This window comes from Callorhinchus milii, unplaced genomic scaffold, assembly GCF_018977255.1.
Source record: "Callorhinchus milii isolate IMCB2004 unplaced genomic scaffold, IMCB_Cmil_1.0 Scaffold12, whole genome shotgun sequence".
Lineage (NCBI taxonomy): Eukaryota > Metazoa > Chordata > Chondrichthyes > Chimaeriformes > Callorhinchidae > Callorhinchus > Callorhinchus milii.
In genome coordinates this window covers 524,774-545,672 of record NW_024704753.1, presented here as the reverse complement: position 1 = coordinate 545,672, position 20,899 = coordinate 524,774, and the positions used below count along the sequence as shown (strand labels likewise).

The 20,899-nt window shown below is 52.3% G+C and overlaps 1 protein-coding gene across 10 annotated transcripts in view; it reads right to left on the bottom strand.

Annotated features, from left to right (window-relative positions):
* Window positions 1–20,899, bottom strand: part of atp2b2 (ATPase plasma membrane Ca2+ transporting 2) — a 75,385-nt gene that overhangs the window by 23,264 nt on the left and 31,222 nt on the right. For 8 of the 10 annotated variants that reach the window (XM_042339807.1, XM_042339814.1, XM_042339804.1 and 5 more), the window contains one exon: window positions 2,572–3,050. In XM_042339807.1, the coding sequence (XP_042195741.1) occupies window positions 2,572–2,776 (205 nt within the window). In that variant the 5' untranslated portion in view covers window positions 2,777–3,050. Of the gene's footprint in view, window positions 1–2,571; window positions 3,051–13,191; window positions 13,233–13,710; window positions 13,728–20,899 lie in introns of those variants that run through there. The other 2 variants (XM_042339808.1, XM_042339806.1) reach the window with 2 other exon arrangements.

Genomic DNA, 20,899 nt, shown 5'->3' with positions numbered 1-20,899 from the left:
AGTAAGCAACAAAGAGTGAATAAGGGAACATCTCAGACTGTTAGGAAATGGAAGTCTAACACGTTTTCTGTCTCAAACCCATGGATGTAGATAAACTGTATGAACCACATCCTTGTGGAGCCTGGCTGCACGGATTCCCACTTCCTACCATTCCCGTTCTGAAAATCATCACTCAGCTCAATAGACGATCTGCTCTGAGCCAAACATCGGAGCAACAGCACAGACACAGGAAATGTGGTTAGAGTAGAGAGCTCCAGTGGGGGAGTGAGCACCAGCGCAGACACACAATGGCCTCTTGAGGTGGAAGTCCCAGGACTCTAGTGACAGCCGCAGAATCAGATATTATTATTATTTAAACACAATAAACTGTGAGCGGATCAAACAGTGAGCTCACACCGAGTGCGGCCTCTCTCCCGGACTGACCTAGTTTCACTGCAATACAAACATTTATTATTCATCGTTACTTCAAACCTCCCATTTCCCCGAACGATAACGGTTTATGCACATCATGGAGGCTCTCATCTGTGCTCTGTTTAGGGGACTGGGAGTGGGGGGGTGGTGGGGGGGAGGAGGGGGTGGGGGGTGGGGGGCAGGGGGCCGTGGGTGGGTGGAGGAGGGGTGATGGTTGTTAGGAGCCATGAGGGAAAGTCCCAGCCACAAAGTGTATCTGCTGAGGCATGTTCTTCAATCCAAGTTCCATTTGGAAGCTGGTTTCTTCCTGGTCCCACTGGGTACAAACTCTCTCTCAGGACAATGCAGGCCTCGCCCCCTCAGAGCAAACAGCCCCAGTAAGAACCGACAACGATTGTGAAGCTGAGATGGAAACAGAAAGGAGCGAGAGAGAGAGAGGGAGCGAGAGAGGGAGGTAAGGAGCTGTAAGGCTGAAGGTGGAGGAGATCAAAGTGTGTGGTGGGCTGGGACGGGGCACTCTGTACGATGTCGGTTGTTAGGCCATCTGTACTGCAGCCAACAGCAACCACCTCTGTAAAGCACGGAAAATAATAGGAAAGAAAGCAAATGTAAAGGCTGTGGGGGGTCCCTGCTGAAGATTATACAATGAGTGAGGGGGGGGCAAAGGCTGGGGGCACAGTCACTACACTTTAATTATTATTATTATTAATAATAAATTCTCTTCCCGACTCCCAACACAAGTTGTTTTTCAATGACATTTTGATGTCCAAACACACACTCACACACAGCCCCCACCCTCACACAGCACCCTCCCCCACACACAGTCCCCTCCCCTCTGGACGCTCCTCTCCCACCCCCCCACCCCCCAGCAGGAGGGGTGTCTGACACCCACTGACAATGACAGGGACCTGCTGATCAGATCACGAGAGCACAAACACAGGTACAATAAAGATGCGAGTTGGTTTTCCCCATCGCACAAGAGGGAGCCTCAGGAGGAAATCATTACAAAAGTAATGAAACAATTAACAGGAGAAATACACAGAGGATCAAAACTCAACCGTCTAATCCCGTGTCCTGTAAACAAGCCCCGAACACACAACCAAAATAACCTGAGACGGGCTCCCACACTGAAAATGTCACAAAGGACTTCTCAGGGAATTACTGACCACAACAACTTGCATTTTTACAGATAATGCCCTTCACATGGAGTAGCTTAAGAGTAGTGAGGACAATGGTAGTGACTGCATTTTCCCCACCCACAGCACCAGGTGAGTGACAGAGCGACGCTCTCATCACATCCAGGCTTGACTACACTAAATCCCTGCTCGCCAGACTGCCAAACTCTTCCCTACACCAGATACAGATTATTCGTAACTCTGCAGCTTGTGTCCTCTTCTCCGTGAGCCTGTCACCCCCATCCTCGAACCACTGCTCCCCATCCCCCAGAGGATCGAATTTAAGATCCATGTCTTCACTTTTAAAGCCCTCCGTGGTCTTGCTCCTCCTCCTCTGTGACCTACTAACACCTTAAGAACCTTCCCGCTCCCTTTGCTCGGTGGGCTCCGGCCTGCTCCACATCCCCTGCACTGCCCCTCCATCAGCCAGGCCTTCAGCCTCTCTTCCCCCAACCTCTGTTACTCCATCTGGGGGTCCCTTCGCCCTCGCCCACTTGGCTATCAAGGCCGCCTCAAGACCCACCTCTTCAACCATGCCTTTGGTCACCCTTCTACCCCCACCTTCCCGTCCTCCACCCCCTCCTGATCCCAACCTCCAGCTCGGGTCTAAATCCTTGACATTCTCTTGACGTGAAAGGTGCTGTGTAAATGTCATTTGTTGTTGTTGTTGTTGTTGTTGTTGAGGCAGGCGGGACCTGACTGAACGAGACGGAAACGGTGGTGTTAATGTGAGAGCAAGGTCTCACACCGACACTCACTTCATTCGGAAACCCCACCGCTTGGAAAATCCTCAACCAAAACGGCCGCAAATCACCGCAGTTTGTAACACGCTGTGCAGAGCTTACAATCAATCAGCAGCAGCCGCATTGTTCTGAGGTTAAAGTGACTTTTACAGGTTGCTTAGACCTGGAGAGTCTCTCTCTGTCTCTCTCTCGGGCTGGCCTGGCGGACGGTTCCGGTGCCCACACGGATTGCGGGCTCTTACCTTCCGTGGGGGAGGTTTTCAGCCGCCGGCAGAAGCCGTTGATGTCCCCGTACGTGTCCTGCACCTTCTGCACGGCCTCGGCCCCCCGCATCTCCATCAGGGAGCGAAGCTCATCCAGGGAGCAGCCGAACTCCCCGGCATGGTGTGGGTGGTCTCTTTGGTTCTTGTCGTGGAAATCCACGGCGCTGTTCGTGACGTCCCCCATGCCTGCGGGCGCTGGTGATGGGTGGCGCCTGGTGCTGAGGTGGCTCCCGGTGTGACCGGCGAGGCCTGGTGCCCGGTGCTGGCTGGCTGTATGGCACTGTACGGCACCGACTCACTTTCCTCTGAGCCGGGACAAGGGTCGGGAGTTGGTCACCGCGGTGTCGGGGGAACGAACAGCTCCGGTCAAGGCTGAAGGCCGGTACACGCGCACAACGACTTTCCCGTCATGTTCTCGCCCCTCGCAGCTCTCTACATGATCAGCTGGTCCACAACTCCTGCAGGGGAGAAGAAAGGAAACGCTGCTGAGTCCTGTGACAACAGCTGAGCAGCCGGATAGGGAGAGGGTGTCGTCAGCGGCTGAAGATGTGCCCGTGCACTGACAGCCACACACACACTGCTCAGAGGAGCCCACAGCTGGGTGCTCAGCACCAAGGACAGGGAACTGCAGGCTGTACACACCTCCAGAAATCCTCCCTGGCCTCTCACATCCCTCTCGGCCTGACTCACTCCCTCTCTCATTTGCACGCTCACTCCGTTCCCTCTCTCATGTGCACACTCACATGCAAACACACTCACTCCACTACGCACACGCACACCCAAACACTCATTCCCAGGTAAGTTCCTGCAGTGCCGATCAGCGAGGCTGGGAAAGAGCAGGGCAGTGAGGAGTGGAGGCTCAGGCTATTTATTAGGATGTGACTAATTAAGAAACAATTTCATTCAGTATTTTCTGGTCACTAATTGATTCCAAGTGGATTACAATCACAGCCAGTGACATTCTATGAATGGAGACCAGCCATCAAGTTAATCATTTAATTGTCACCATTGTGGCCAGTAAATACGACTGAATCTGATAAAGCACAATGGCTTAACACTGGAGACACCATTAATACTATTCTTGGCTGATTACCGCAATGGGTACTAACACTGCACTGCAGGGAGACAGACAGACACAGAGAGAGAAAAAGAGTGATTTAGACACCCCAGAGAGGGAGAGAGAGTGAGACAGAGAGAGAGAGAGACAGAGACAGAGAGAGACAGAGAGAGAGACAGAGTGACAGAGAGAGAGAGGGGGGTAGTGTGTCTGCTTGTTGCTGCAGGAACACAGGGTTAGAGGGTCACAGGTTGGCCAGTGGGAACATTGTGATTTCTCAGGTGGGTATGTGGGATGGGTGGGAGCGAGACACCCGTTTACTTGAAGCCGGAGAGTATTTGGCGCAGGTTTCCCAGAGCGAGGCTGGGGGGGCAGAATGTAGGTTGGGGTAACTGCTGGAGTCTAACCAGCTAAAGCCACATAGCTTGTCATTCAGAGAGAGAGCGCTATCTTGCAAGCTTTCCCTCTGCTTGCCCAGCTAGAACCACCCTACCCGTTAGTCAGGGCATTAGCTGGAGGGTTAACAGGAGCTGAGTGAGAGGATTCCCTGCCCCCAGGAGTGGGTTTGCTGTGCCAGTCACTGAACGCTTGCGCCTCACTCGTGTGAAGGAACGGTTATGTTGCGTTCGCTGATTCGTATCCGAGTAAAACAAGCATAATTTACAGCTACGCACATCTCCTGACTCCCTCGCTCTCCTCCTCCCTCACTCCGACTCCCGCTCTCCCGTGTTCTCCCTCTGGCTCGTATAATCCAACACTTGAGGTGGGATGAAGCGATCACTTTAACCTGGATGTCTTATAACAATAATAGTCCTTGCATTCGACATAGCGCCTTATCACGTCACTGAGACGTGTGCTGTGAAAGTGGAGCGTGACCGCGTACTTGGTGGGCGAAAGGCGGCAGCCAACTGCGGCCGGCGGTGTCCCAGAAACAGTCGCGGATTGAGGCTGTGGGACTTTTCCCCAAACAGCTCCGCAAATGAGAAGTTCCTGCAATCCCACTCGATGCTGCTCGTTCCCGATCTGCAGGCGACTGACTGTCAGCTCCACTGCTGAGCTCCGGGTGAAGCAGTCTTGAGGTGACAAGTGCCGTGAGGAGTACAGCCGCCCCGGCAGCCACAGCTCGGAAACTTGATCCAGCCTCAAGAGGCAGTGAGGAGTGTAAACATGCGCAGAGCACTGGCAGCAGTCAATGTCGACAGTAAGCAGAGGAATTCAATCCTGTGAGAGCGCGATGGAGATCAGAGGAACGCAGCAACCGCTGAGCACATTCACCCCAAACCCCTGCCACACACACCTCATCTTCAACCAACTTCACCCAAATGGGATAAGCTGCCAACTCTCAACTCTACTGCAACTCCTTCCCCCATTGGAACTCTCTACTCTAACCCCATTCCCTGCTCTCTCCCCGTCGTGCTGGGAATGCTATGTTTCCAGCTGGAATGAGCATGTACCAAACGTTCCACATTATAATAATGCCTTGAGTGAAAGATGCCTCGTGACCTCCTCCTTAACCCTTGCAGTGAGGATCCTACCTGAGGTTCGTGCAGTGATTTCCCAGCCTCTCTGGGGAGTGTAAGATGAGGAGCTGTGAATGCAATCGTTTAATCATGTGGCAAACATGAATAAATCATTAGGAGTGTTGGGGAGGCTGGCAGCGGGAGCACAGGTCACGTGCCGCTGTGACATGCCATGTGAATGTGCCCTGTATCCAAACACACATAGACACAGGCTCCACTAGAACACAAGATTGCCGTGTGGCTATAGTCAGCCCGACTCAGGGGCCAGCACTCCCGTCTCTGGGTTCAGACCACACGTGGGGGTGTCTAAGTTCACAGCTTAGGCTGACGCTCCAGCCCAGTGCTGGCGAGAGCACCATGATGTCAGAGTCACCGTCCTTCAGAGGTTAGACCCAGGTCCAGGTGGGTGATAAACATTACACAACTCTCTCCTGAACCACATTCCCCAGAGAATTTGGCCGTTCATTTGTGGCTGTTTGTGGAACCTCACTGCCACCCTGCCTGCCTCACTGCCACCCTGCCTGCCTCACTGCCACCCTGCCTGCCTGTTCACACAGCTGGAGCTTGGGTTCTGTGGAAACCTGGAACTGCAGACATACCTCGTCCCCACTTGTCACTCCCCCCTCGGGAATCGGGAGCTGCTGATTTATACATTAGATTCCTATTTGTCTTGGGACCCTGGCATAGTCTGCAGTACAGGCGCTGGTGTGACTGTAACAGGCTCAGTCCCAGTGTAACCAGCTGTGGGACCCAGTGTAACCGGCTGTGGGACCCAGTGTAACCGGCTGTGGGACCCAGTATAACCGGCTGTGGGACCCAGTGTAACCGGCTGTGGGACCCAGTGTAACCGGCTGTGGGACCCAGTGTAACCGGCTGTGGGACCCAGTGTAACCGGCTGTGGGACCCAGTGTAACCGGCTGTGGGTCCCAGTGTAACCGGCTGTGAATCCCAGTGTAACCGGCTGTGGGACCCAGTGTAACCGGCTGTGGGACCCAGTGTAACCGGCTGTGGGTCCCAGTGTAACCGGCTGTGGGTCCCAGTGTAACCGGCTGTGAATCCCAGTGTAACAGGCTGTGGGTCCCAGTGCGCCAGGGATGAGCTGCGAGGAACGATTAGATAAAATGAGCTCCTCAGCAGAAGTCTCAACGAGGATTTTATTAAAGTAAATAAAATATTCTAACCAGGATTCACACCTAAAGGCACAAAACTGTTAGAATCAGCAAACAGGAGGCACAAGAGGACACAGGGTCAGGGCACAAAGGGCCTACACCAGAGAATGTCTAACCACTGAATGCTCACTCTCACTGAGCCAGCACGCTTGCGTGTTTGTAATGTATATGTGTGTGATCGTCTGTCAGTCTGTATCTGTGTGTGTGTCTGTCTGTATCTGTGTGTGTGTCTGTTTGTGTGTGTGTGTGTGTGCGTGTCTGTGTTAAACTCCAATCTTAAATCATTGATGGAATGGCTGAGAAGGAAATGGGCTCAGGTGGCTGTAAAAAGCATTTCATTAACTGAAACCCGTAAAATAAAACCGCAATTACACTGTGTCTGTAGACACTGTTCAAAATCCTCAGGAGGCAAAGCTCGCTCTCTTTACCCCACCATGTCTGTGCTGGTGCTCGCTCCCCCACTGGAGCTCTCGACTCTAAACCAAACAGTCATTTGTGGTAAACCATTACCCATGTATAACAATCTTTGTGTTAAATATTCTAACCTCTTGTTTGCTGTCTGTTGATAAGATGCTGCCAGTTATAGCTTTCCTGGGCTGTAGTGAAGGGAATAATTAATCCACTGCCTGTTCTTATCGCACCACAAACTACTGTCAGACAGGGCACCTGAGCCACTGCTTCAAATATCACACAATTCTCAAACCACTCAAACCGAGGAACCATCCACACAACACATCGATGTTACTGGAACTCGCACTGTTACAGCACTTTACTGGGTCAGGTCTCATAGGTGTAGCATTTGTGGGCGAATACGGCAGCCACTTTTGTGCACAATCGGGGTCCCACAAACTGCTGTGAGGTTATTGTCAAATATATCCAGAGTTAATGACGGCCAGGATGCCAGGAGAGAGTGTTACGGAATTGTTAATATCCACCTGAACAGGTGCACTCGGTTTGATGTATTATCCAAAAGATGCTGTTAAAAGGCAGTGCTCCCCACAGCAACACCCAGTCATGAACCCTAACCCACACAGCGCACACACACACACACAGTCCAGCACGGAGCTGCTGTTACAGGGAGAAATGCTTCTGCCCACCAGGGGATCATTGCTAAATGGGAGAGAGGGGGGATGGGGTGGGGGGCGAGAGAGGGGATGGGGGGGAGGAGAGAGAGGGATGGGGGGGGAGAGAGGGGAGGGGGGAAAGAGGGGGGTGGGGGGAGAGGGGGGAGAGAGAAGGGGATTGGGGAGAGAGAGGGGGTGGGAAGAGAGATAGAGAGACACAGGGAAATGTCGAGGCTGGGTGCTATGTGTCAATACACAGAATTCTCAGTGTGATTTGGAGACTAATGAGCGTGGAGGAAGGGGATGGGTTTCCGCACGTGTCAGAAACTCGGTTCAACCACAGCAAAAATCAAATCGAGAATGTCTGCTTGACATTCCCGACTCTCCTGGTCTGTTTTCCCGCTCGCTCGCTCGCACTGAGGACCAGATCATCCTGGCTGCTCATCCCGGGAACCAGGCAACGAGGAGAAGGAGGGGAGCAGGAGGCAGTGTGTGCGGAGCCTGACTGAGGATTGGTTCCCTCACACACAGCCCTGCTGCAGTGCTGACTGAGCTGAGCGTGTGCACAAGCTGCCGCAGCACCAACAATGCCCTACTTTCAGTCCTTCGTTTTCCTGAATAAATTAGACGCAAATTCCCCAGATCATCATCCTCACAGCTTCACATTCAACAACCTTCAGCCTCTCCTCACCCACTTCCCACCGTCACACACACTCACACACCCACACTCGCTGCCCACCACACTCGCTGCCCACTACACTCACTGCCCACCACACTCACACCCACTTCCCACCGTCACACACACTCACACACCCACACTCACTGCCCACCACACTCGCTGCCCACCACACTCGCTGCCCACCATACTCGCTGCCCACCACACTCGCTGCCCACCACACTCGCTGCCCACCACACTCGCTGCCCACCACACTCGCTGCCCACCACAGTCACTCCCCACCACACTCACATTCACTGCCACCACACTCACACACTCACTGCCACCACACTCACACTCACTCCCCACCACACTCACATGCACTCCCCACCGCACATACACACCCGCACACACTCACTCCCCCTCACACTCACACACCCACACACTCACTCCCCACCACACATTGACACACACTCCCCACCACCCACATACACTCACACTCCCCACTACACTCACACACCCACTCCCCACCACCTACTCCCACCACTCACTCACATACTCTCACACACTCCCTATCACACATATACACCCACTCCCATCACCACACATTCACACACACTTCCCATCACACACATACACTCACACTCCCCACCACACACTCACCCACTCCCCACCACACACACACACACTCATCCACACACACTTACCCAGTCTCCACCGTACACACTCACCCATATTCTCACCCGGGCACATGTATATACTGTCCCTCTCACTCACACACAGTCTATCCCTTGCTCACAGTCCTGGAAGGTTAATAAAGAACCAACGTGTAAAAGGAATCAGTACATGGAGAACAAAGGGACAACAATTCCAGCTCACATATTACTCAAATCCCGACTCTGATTAGTTGGGAGATTTGAAAAGGATTTATCCTGAGCCGACTATCCACAAGGTTTATTCACACAATCAGAACAAGATTAAAAGGCAAATGTGTAGAATATTAGCTGCTCACATGGTTCCTCCATCTCTCTACTCTAACCCCATTCCCTGCTCTCTCTCTCTCCCCATTGCCTTGAAGAGTTAAAGAGACTCCAAATCTCACCGATGACCCAGAAAGGGGCTGGTCAACCATTGATACTGCAAACAGTAAACCAGTGAACAGTTTAAGTGAGGAGAGTTATAGGCACGTCAGAGGCACTTTAAATCCACCTCCAAAAAGTGAAGGGCTGGGTGGTCCCCACGGAATCAAACCCTGGTCCCGTCTCCTTGCATCTCACTGAGCTCCCAAAGGCTGACATGCGTTTCACTATATAAATAGCCTGCTCTCTGACCAATCTACTGCAATATTTATAGAATTCCTGAATCCAGTTTGAGCAGAATTCTCCCATGACATCAGCAGTGGTGAACACACCAACCCTCCAATATCACAAAAGCTCAGCATGTCTCAGCCTTTCTCTTTCTCCTTCTCAGGTTTTCTTCTCTTTTGGTGATGTTTGACTGCTCCCCCCACCCCCTTACTCGGGGGGAACACTTTCATGGGAAATCTCTGCCTGGCTGGTCATTCTTGGTGAACGAGCTGGAGAGCAAGTGTCAGCGAGGGATCACATCTCACACGCACCTTGGCTCTTCTGTAGGACTGCCCTGATCATTTCCTCACTCAACAATCTTATGCCCGCACGATAAGGAGCAGCAGCTTTCAAAGTGATAATGAATCATTTGCTCACGAGTATTTTGGGTGGAGCATTCTGTGTCCTGATGACCCTCTAAACCCCTTGTAATGGAAACTCTCTAAACCTTTCCTTGTGATTTTATTTGGTAAAAATCTTGATGTACTGACTCACCAACCAGTGGAAATAGTTCCTCCCGATTTACCCAAACCCTGCCTGGTTTTGGGCAAATCCATCAGATCAAGGTCTTGAAGACCCAACTCTTTGACCTCTATTATTTTTGTTAACTTTGCCCCAACCCTCATAGTAGTTATTATTAATAATAGCAGCTAATCTATACATAGCTAGATCCTGTACACAGCCACAGAGTGAACAATCATTTTATCTGGAGGATTTTGGCCAGGACACTGGGAGAAAGCCCACCTGCACAGCCAGACATGCTTAACATCTCATCCAAAGGACGGCACCTCTGCCACTCCTAATGACTGAACAGGAATGTTAGCCCATCACCAAAGGGGGCTTAAAACCCACAACCTCTGAGTCAGGGGAGAGAGAGAGAGAGAACATTACTACTGAGCAACAGTGACCTGCTACCCAACCACTGACTGGCACCCAGATTCTCCTCTATGTCAAACAAAGGTCTATTTCTAAGCTTTGAGCCACATTTTGAAAGTACAGTATGTAAAGTCTCTGGGCACCAAAATAACATCTCACAGCACGTTAGATTGAAGAGATGACTTGTTTCACGGACACTGCAAATCAGGAATTTCCAGGAGCTTCTGTGCAATTGTAGAAATTCACGGGGTCTTTCTTACAGGATAGAACAACAACAACTTGGGTTTCTAAAGCACCTTCATGAGGGTTGTATCTTGGAGAGAGTTTGGAAAAGATACTGTGATCATCTGGCTTCACTGAGCTTCAACCACAAAATTACAGAAACCCACGATCTCCATAATGGCTGTGGCCACCTGGGTGGAGGGAATGGACCATGGTGGGGGGGTGGGTGGTGGGGGGATTAGTGTGTGTGGGGGTGGGTGGTGTGGGGATTAGTCTATGGGCGGGTGGATGTGGGGGGGGGGGGGGTGGGGTGGGTGGTGGGCGGCCTCTATGTTGATGTTTTCAATTGACTTTAACACTGTTTTTACAGAAAGGCTGATTGACGCTGTCACATTGCTCAGTGTCAGGTGGAGCAGGAGATCAGCGGCCGGGAAACCCTCCCAAACAATGGATTTCTGAGCTCCAATCGAGTCACTGAGCATCACAAGCTGTGTGTAGGCATGGAGAGGCCTGAGCCACGACAGCCTGAGCCGGGACAGCCTGAGCCGGGAGAGGCCTGAGCCGGGACAGCCTGAGCCGGGACAGCCTGAGCCGGGACAGCCTGAGCCGGGACAGCCTGAGCCGGGACAGCCTGAGCCGGGAGAGGCCTGAGCCGGGAGAGGCCTGAGCCGGGACAGCCTGAGCCGGGACAGGCCTGAGCCGGGACAGCCTGAGCCGGGACAGCCTGAGCCAGAAGAGGCCTGAGCCAGAAGAGGCCTGAGCCGGGACAGCCCTGAGCCGGGAGAGGCCTGAGCCGGGAGAGGCCTGAGCCGGGACAGGCCTGAGCCGGGACAGGCCTGAGCCGGGACAGGCCTGAGCCGGGACAGGCCTGAGCCGGGAGAGGCCTGAGCCAGGAGAGGCCTAAGCTGGGAGCCGGGAGAGGCTGGTGGTGGGAGAGGCTGAGCCGGGACAGCTTGAGTCTGGGAGAGGCCCAGGCTGGGAGAGGTTGAGCCGGGAGAGGCCAGGGGAGGGAGAGGCCGAGATGGGACAGGCTGAGCCACTATCCTGCACAAACGAGGCCCTGCGCCGCCCAATAGGTCAACTCAAAGAAAGATCCTAACCCAGAACAACTCGCTGTTGGAATAAAATGAATTGGGGCCAATGTGACACATTAGCTGTTTTACCCGGTTTGTTGTGATCAGGCTTTGTGGCCAATATGTGAGGTGGAGTTTACAACAACAACTTGCATTTGTATAAGTGCCCCTCGTGCAGGGTAGCGTCCCAGAGCTACTTTCTTACAGCACTTTCTCCTCAGTGCACACTGGTTAGTCAGTGTGTACAGAGATAAGGCTGATCCCAGCTATCACAACAGGAGATCAGTTACAGGCACCTGTTTAGAGGATACCAGCTCGGTGGTGGGGGGAAGAGACTGGAGACCTCGCCTGAGGGACTGGGAAGACTGGAGTACATTTGCCCAGCCCGAGAAAAGGTGCCAACACCTCGATCTACTTCCTGGTATAATACCAAGAAAATCACCCAAACTGTTATACACTGCAATGAGAAGCAATTCAGTCTTTCTCTCTCTCTCTCTCTCTCTCTCTCCTGCCACTCAGTCAGAATAATAATAATAATCCTTGCACTTGATACAGCGCCTGATCACGTCATTGAGACATCTCAAAGCGCTTCACAGGATACACTGCAAAGTAGGTCGACTGTGTATTTCATGGGTGAAACACCGCAACCGATTGCGCACAGCGACGTCCCACAAAGAACAGCTACCAGGAATGGAGGAACCGGAGAGGCACTTCTCGCACATCACCTGTGAGGAAGCCATTCCCACTTATTCTCTCTCAACGCCCGTTGCTCAGTGTAGACAATGTTAAACCAAACACCACCATTTACTGCTCTCTCCCTTTCCTGCCGATGCACCTGTGGGCGCTGCTGTCAATTACACTCCGGCTTTTCCACAAATAGCATTGGGTAGGATCTGGCTCAGAGGGGAGAGTGCCATTCAGCTTCCCCACAGCCTGGCACTCCACTGCCCCCCCCTCCCTGATCTCCCCACTGCCCCCCCCTCCCTGATCTCCCCACTGCCCCCCCCTCCCTGATCTCCCCACTGCCCCCCCCCCCCCCGATATCCCACTGCCCCCCATCCCTGATCTCCCCACTGCCCCCCCCTCCCTGATCTCCCCACTGCCCCCCCCCCCCCCACTCCCTGATCTCCCCACTGCCTGTGACTGACTGACTGACACAAACGTCAACGGGAAGGTTGGCCATGGAGGCACTGGTGGCTGTGTTCTGCTCACAGGGAAACTGTGCAGCTGTTTCCCAGGGAGACAGACCTGAGCCCCCCCCACCCCCCTGCAGCCACGTTAGCACAGGAGCCAGGGATGGGGGGGATGGGGGGGATGGGGGGGTATGATGAGGATGGATGGAGGGGGCGGTATATGGAGGGGAATAGAGGATGGGAACGGAGGATGGGGAGGGGGGGTTGTGGAGGAGGGTATATTAAGAAGGAGGGAGGAAGGGGGAAGGATGGGGGGGAGATGGGGGTCCATGAGGAGGGGATGGAGGAGGATGAAGACAATGATCTGCAGTGTCACGGTAGCGCCCCGGTGCCCGGTACCCGGTGCCCGGTGCCCGGTACCCGGTGCCCGGTACCCGGTGCCCGGTGCTCTGCTCTGCATTAACACACAGTAAAATGCCGTTACCTTGTGGTATCCGCGGGGCTCCGGCGCACAGGGCGCGCATCCTCCGCTCAGCCACCCGCAAACCATGCGCCCGACACCGGAGCCCGCACCGCCCGCACACACACACCGCACACACACACACACACACACACACACACAGAGGTAGAGAGGGGCTGGGGGGGCTGGGGGGGGGGGTGCTGGGTGGGGGGGGGGGGGGTGGGCTGGGGCTGTGGGGGGTGTGGGCTGGGGCTGTGGGGGGTGGTGGGGGTGGGTGCTGGCTGGGGGGGTGTGGGCTGGGGGTGGGGGTGTGGGCTGGGGATGGGGGGGGGTGCTGTGTGGGCTGGGGGTGGGGGGGGGCTGGGGTGGGGGGGGGGCTGAGGGTGGGGGGGGTGGGCTGAGGGTGGGGGGTGGGCTGGGGATGGGGGGGGTGGGCTGAGGGTGGGGGGGGGCTGAGGGTGGGGGGGTGGGCTGGGGATGGGGGGGGTGGGCTGAGGGTGGGGGGGTGGGCTGAGGGTGGGGGGGGGTGAGGAGCCGAGGTACCTGTCTCAGTGCTGTCGCTGTGATGTGAAGGTGGCTGAGCTGAGCTGAGCTGAGCTGTGGTTGAGCTGAGCTGTGGTTGGGGCTGAGCTGAGCTGAGGTTGGGTTGGGGCTGAGCTGCGATGTGATGCTGAGGGAGGGAGAGGCTGAACCATCTGCAGCGCGGGGGGGGCTCAGGCTGCGCCACACACACATACACTGTGTATATACACCCGCACAGGCACACACATATATACCGTATATATACAAAGTCACACATATATATACTGTATATATACTGTATATACATACAGACATATATATTATGTATATATACACAGACACACACATTTACTGTATATACAGACACGCATGTATATACTGTAAATATACACACAGACATCACACATATATACTGTATATAAACACACACACATATATACTGCATACATACACACATATACTCACATTACTATATATACACCCATTAGACACACACATATATACTATACACACACACATATATATATATACTATATGTATATACACATGTAGGTATACATATACAACACAGCCACAGCAACAACACAGCCATAGGCACTTTTTATTTTTTTTAATAACAAAAAAATGATTACAACAGCCACTTCATCAGCAGCGGGAGAGAGCCTCAATGGCAGTGGCTCCCCCTCCCAATCCCCTTGTTCCCCCCATACCCGTCCAAAACTCTCCCCCCATCCCAACCCACTCCATTCATCGGTTCTCCTCCCCCCACCCGGCTCTGGCTCTGGAAGCCACGGTTACACCACGTCTGAGGCTCTGTGTCACGCTCTACGCTGCTGTCACACACGCTATCAGGTCCATCACCAGAGTTCAGCACCAAATAGCCTCTCCCTGAGTCTAACCCTAACTCACAGCCCTGTGTTACTGTCAGGGCGCAGAGACCCTTGTGTGCTAGTGGGGGTGAGGGGCGGGTGGGGGAATTACAAGAGTAGCCCTGGCACTGGAGAGGAACAGTCCCTCTCAGCTGGTCATTATAACCCTGTGAGCTCCCCATCACAAGTCAATCAATAATCAATCAATCAATCACCTTCCTCGTACTCTCTTAGGCTGAATATAATACATTGCCCCACCTCCCACCCATTGCCCCACTCGCCTACCCACTGCCCCACACTCTGCCCACTGCCCCATCCACTGACCCAAAGCTATCACTTGGGGTTCATGAGACACCGATGCCAACCGTGGTGCTGCCGGCTACAACTAGGTTTCCCCTGGCACCAGCAAAGCGGCTTCAGCCTGGCCCCAGCACAGCGAGGCTCAGCCTGGCCCCAGCACAGCGAGGCTCTCAACCTGGCCCCAGCACAGCGAGGCTCAGCCTGGCCCCAGCACAGCGAGGCTCAACCTGGCCCCAGCACAGCGAGGCTCAGCCTGGCCCCAGCACAGCGAGGCTCAGCCTGGCCCCAGCACAGCGAGGCTCAGCCTGGCCCCAGCACAGCGAGGCTCAGCCTGGCCCCAGCACAGCGAGGCTCAGCCTGGCCCCAGCGCAGCGAGGCTCAGCCTGGCCCCAGCGCAGCGAGGCTCAGCCTGGCCCCAGCGCAGCGAGGCTCAGCCTGGCCCCAGCGCAGCGAGGCTCAGCCTTGTCCCGGGGAGGATGGAAAGGGAGAGGACAGGACACGGAAGGTGCTGGTTGTCAGAGGCAGCTCGTGTTTCCAGCACTATATTGTTCTATTGTCTTGTTCATTAATAAATGAGCTGTGGTTTGGAGTGAGCACTTACACTGACTGACTGTGCCTACGTCACGGGGGAAGCCATTACACAGAGAGGAGAGACAAGCCGGGTCATCACCACCTGCTTTAAACTAAGTGGACAATTGGAGGCCAACTCTCCACCCTGGCTGTAACAGGAGAAGCTAAGCTGATGCCATCCCACTCTGGGCTGCTCGCTCGCTGCGCTGAATACCAATTACTAACAGCGAGACAAGTACGAGTATCAGCCTGACTCAGTGGTATCGCTCTCTCCTCTTAGTCAGAAGGTTGTGGGTTCAAGCCCCACGTTGGGATTTAGAATCACATCATCTAAGCTGTGGGTGTGCTGCATTGCAGAGGTACCATCCTTTGGAAGAGACGTTAAACCGAGGTCCCCCTCTGCCTGTTCAGTGGATGTTAAAGATCCCGCGGCGCTCTTCGAAAAGAGAGGGGAGTTTCTTTCTCCCAGTGTCCTGGCCAACAATCCCCCGAATAAAACTGGTCACTCGCTCCATGGCTGTTTGTGGGACACTGCTGTGCGCGTATTTGCTGTCGCATTTCACCCACAAAATACAGTGTCAATCCACTTTACAGTATATCCTCTGAAGTGATTTGAGACGTGATAAGGTGGTATATCAAATGTAAAGATTATTATTATTACCATTTGAACTGTACTAACAGCAAGCTGAGTAGCTGCTAATTTTGCCCTTTGAACATCTTATCTGTTAGGCCGCAGAGACTGTATGGCAATGCTGGCTGGTGTAGAGAACATGGCTCAGTCCAGCACACAGACACCTGCAGACAACAATTCCACATCTGCCTCGACATCCAACATCTGTACAAATAGCACAATTGCCCTGAAATGTCAGCTCATCCGAGTGTTGGGACTCAGTCACTCAGTGCCTCACTGGCTGTGAAGACTGAATCCGGGGACGGAGGCTGAATCTGCAGACAAAACCTGAGTTATTCATTACTCAGGCCGAGGTACTCGCAGTGAGAGAAACTCTGACACAGGACATAGGGTCACGGGGACAGACAGACAGAGCTCAGTGATCGGAATATCTGCAATATTATTATATAATAATATAGCCTGTGAAGTGCTTTGAGACTTCTTGAAGACGTGATAAAGCGCTTTAACAAATGCAAGGATTGTTATTATTCTCCTTGCATTTGACATACAACCTTATGGCGTCATTGAGACAACAAACAACAACAACAAAATTACATTTATAGCGCGCCTTTCACGTCGGGAGGATGTCCCAAAGCACTTTGCAGGATGTATTGGAAAGTGGATTGAATGTGTAATTTTATATATTATGAAATATATAACATTTTATAGACATATTTTAACATTCAGGCAATTTATACACAGCGAGGTTTATACACAGGTTCGGCACAGCACGACACTGAATCTGGAGGATTAATGGCTGGGAAAATGGGAGAAACTCTCTTCTCCCCCCCCCCCCCTCCCCCCACCACCCCCAAAACAACTATAAAACTCCGATGTTGGTGATTCTAACAATCAGGATGTGAGCAGGACACTGAAGGCAGAGCCTCGCTCACAGGCTGCATTCTACATTGGGTCTGAGATTGGGATCTGAGAGATTTATTCAGAGTAAAACGTGAATTATTTACTAACCTGTGACGGGGGAAAAATGAAGATATGTGCAAATGGCGTTTCCAAACTTCCCAAAATGTCTGCAGATCTGAACCCGAAATTCCACCCAGTCTCAACCCCTCTGACACTTTTCCCATTCAAGCTTCCCGGGATTGGGAAAGTCTCTGTGTCAGGCTGAGCCGGGCACGTATAGAGAGATCGGGGTCCAAACTAAACCGATCTTCAGAATCTTCCAAAAGACCCACATAATCAGGATTGTGGGATAATGGCCTTAAGACTAATAACAGGAGGAATTGAGTCCTCAGGCCCCCCTCATCAGCTGGAGGAGGGTCACTAGCCTCCATTTCCAGATTTGGGTTGAAACCTGATTGTGGTTACACGGTGAACACGGCAAAAGGCCGGTGACTGAGACAGGCCATGCGTGGTACAGCTCTCGGTCACAACACCGGTGCCATACCACTGCACGAGACTCAAAAGGTCCAAATAACCAAATACGAACTTTATCGCACATTAACCACGTCTCGAAACCTATATGGTCTGAATCCCCCATGTTACATTCCAGCTCCTACAACTCTCTGATCATCACTTAATACACACAGTTCATCAAGAACAGCCAAAGATGGTATCTCTGTGTAAACCACATTTATAATCACAGATTAAGGTGCAATGTGGAGGGAAGCCGCTCTCACTCGCTCACCACACCTAATCACAGCAACGCTCTGACACCCACAAGGACACACATAAATATAAACGTAAGTTGTTGCTGTTGTTGAGGGATTTCAGGGTTGGGAGAGACAGTAAAATATCATGTGTAAAAGCTGTATTGATCATTGTAGTGCTGGCGAGCTAAGCATCTTGAGCTCTAGATATCGAGTGTCTGAACTTTACTATGAGAATCCACGACAGGTTCTGCAGATTAAAGCCTGGAGCCCAGTCCTGGGGTTCCCAAAGGATTTAGACTGAGGGCTTAGGGAGGCACCGTGAGGCAGAGGGGAGTAACTGGAGTTGACTATGCAGGCTAAGGGTTAGCTTTCAGTCGCTCACCCTGTTGCTTATTCCGTTAGTATTTGCTGATAGTTGTCTCTGCAGACATGTGCTGGCCTCTCACATCACTACTGCAACAGCCCGTTCACACAACGCACAACAACAACAACAAATGGCATTTAGCAGTTTTTGTGATAAATTCACGACTGTGTGTGGGACGCTGCTGTGCGCAATTGGCTGCCGCGTTTCGCCCACAAAATACATAGTCAATTCATTTTACAGTATATTCTGTGAAGCGCTTTGAGACGTCTCAATGACGTGATAAGGGCCTATATCAAATACATGTATTATTATTATTATGATTCTTACAGAGCCTGTCACGTCAGGGGCACTGTTCCAGTCTCTTCACATAGTCACAAACGACAATCGCAAACTCGCCGGTTGGTACTTGTAGGGGCAATGTGGGGGGAAGAATAGCAAAATTAAACCATTTTTTATCAATTCAGACAATGGAAAACAAAGCCTATATTCTGATATTCCACATTTAAACCACTTGAGCAAAACCCAATTACTTGAATACGACAGGGAAATGAGGGGCAGATTGAGCGTCACCCACGCTGGGGAAGTAACACACACCGCAATGGATGGGCTGCAAGATAAAGATGCCAGAACTTTGTGTGAATCATAAGGGGACAGGGAGAACTAGGTCACTAAATATAGTCTCTAGCACGGAGAGCGAGGCAGAGATAGAGAGAGACTGTGGCTGACACTGCAGCAGGTAGACAGGCAGACAATGTTCCTGGAGCCTGAGTGTGGACACAGCATGCCTGGGCTTAGAGCTCACTTCACTACACTTCATTTCAAGCCCGATTCACCCTATGCTTTTGGGCAGCGGTTAGATCTCAGGACGGTTCCGTGGTGACACTGTTTGAGGCTGAGGTAGAAATGGCCTCTTTCCCCCAGTGAGAGCAAGGACACTGGTCTTCGCACTAGATGTTACACCCAGGTCCCACCTGCCCATTCAGAAGGCACTTTATAAAGATCCCTCTGAGATTTCCTCTAATGTCCTGGTCGGCAATGCTCCAGATTAATTGCTTGTTTACCTCATGGCTATGGGACCCGGCTGTCTGTGGGGGACATGGCTGCCGCGTTTGCCTACAAATTCAGTCACTACACTTGGCAAACACTCCCTGTGAAGCGCTTTGAGATAATGCACATAAAATATACAGTATATCCTGTGAAGTGCTTTGGAACGTCTCAAAGTCGTGATGAGGTGCTATGTCAAATGCTAGGATTATTATTATTATTATTGTATTATTGATGCTCACAGCAGCTGTACCAAATGCAAAGATGCAAATTATTATGAGAGTTAGCTGAATATTCTTATTCGGAAAGGAAAAGGAATTTTTTTTAAAAAAAACTAGGATTTCTAGAATGGTGGTTCCTTGCTTAGCTTTTTCTGGAACTCCTGATTGAGCTGAACTTACACCGCATTCGCCCCACCAACACATAGACTCCCCCCCCTCCCTCCCCCCCACACACAGACTCCTTCCCCAACCCTCTCCCCCACACACGGACTCCCCCTTCCCTCCAACACACACAACCATCCCCTGACTTGTTTGCTTTCCACACAATTTCAGATGATTATTAAGATGTCATATTCATCATATTAATGAACTTCCAGGACACCTCCACCCAGTGTAGCCACCAACGCATCGTCATTTGTACCAGCCCGGTCTGTCACACCCGCCTGGCTGCCGAGAGTTCCCACAGCCTGGTGACCAGCCTGGCCTGGGGTGTTAGCCCCACAGCCTGATGACCAGCCTGGCTGGCCAGTGTTAACCCCACAGCGCTGGAGATTGGCCTGGCCTGGTTCTGCGAGGTGTCATGTGGTGACCTCATTGTGAGCAGCATTTGGGCAGTGAGGAAGATTCCCCAGTGATTGTTTGCTGGGATGTGATATGAAGGTAACCTCGTTTCCTGCTAAAAATACCCCGCTCGGGGCCAGGGGGAGGAAACGTGTGCAATTCTGTGCCCCCCCTCCCCTCCCCAGACAAGCAATCCAATGTGAGCTTCAAGCAAAGAAGACTTCCGTTCCATTTGATCTCATCCTTCCAGAATCCCCGTCCACCTGTTTCCCCATCTCCCGCCCCAGCATTGAGCTGTCTGTAATGAGTCCCAGTGCCCTGGCCAAGTGGGTGTGACAGAACGGGCTGGTGTAAATGGTGGTGCGTAGGTGACTACGCTGGATAGAGGTGTCCTGGACTTACTTTATGTGATAAGTTTGACATCTTAATTATCACCCGAAATTGTGAGTAACAGATACAAGTCGGAGGATGTATGTGTGTTTGGGGAGTTGGGGATGGGGGGGGGGGCGGTGGCAGTGGGGGCGCGCAGGAAGGGGGAGAAATACAGTCTATGTTCAGCTTAATGAGGAATTCCACAAATAGAGCAAGTAGACAAAGCCTTGATTCACGGTACAAGCTTAATTTAAAATCAGCGGGCGCTGTATTAATCCTGGATTAAGTTTATTGTTGTTAAACTTCATCTCTTGATGTGTTGCGGGTGGGGAGGGAGATATCCTGTCTAATCCACAGATTCCTTTCACACGACAGTGGGTATGGATGTGATGGAGATTGTTTTCCCAGGTTTCTGGTCTCTGTCTCTCTGGGAAGGTAGAGGCCAGAGACTCGCGTGTGGTTGTGTGATTTGTAAGCAAATGCAGAAGCCAATGTGCGCCATAGCAATGTCCCACAAACAGCCGTGAAGTGAGTGACCAATTTTATCTGGGGGATTGTCAGACAGGAGAAAGAGAGAGAGAAACTCTCTTCTCTTTTCCAACAGTGCTGTGGGATTATTAACATCGAGT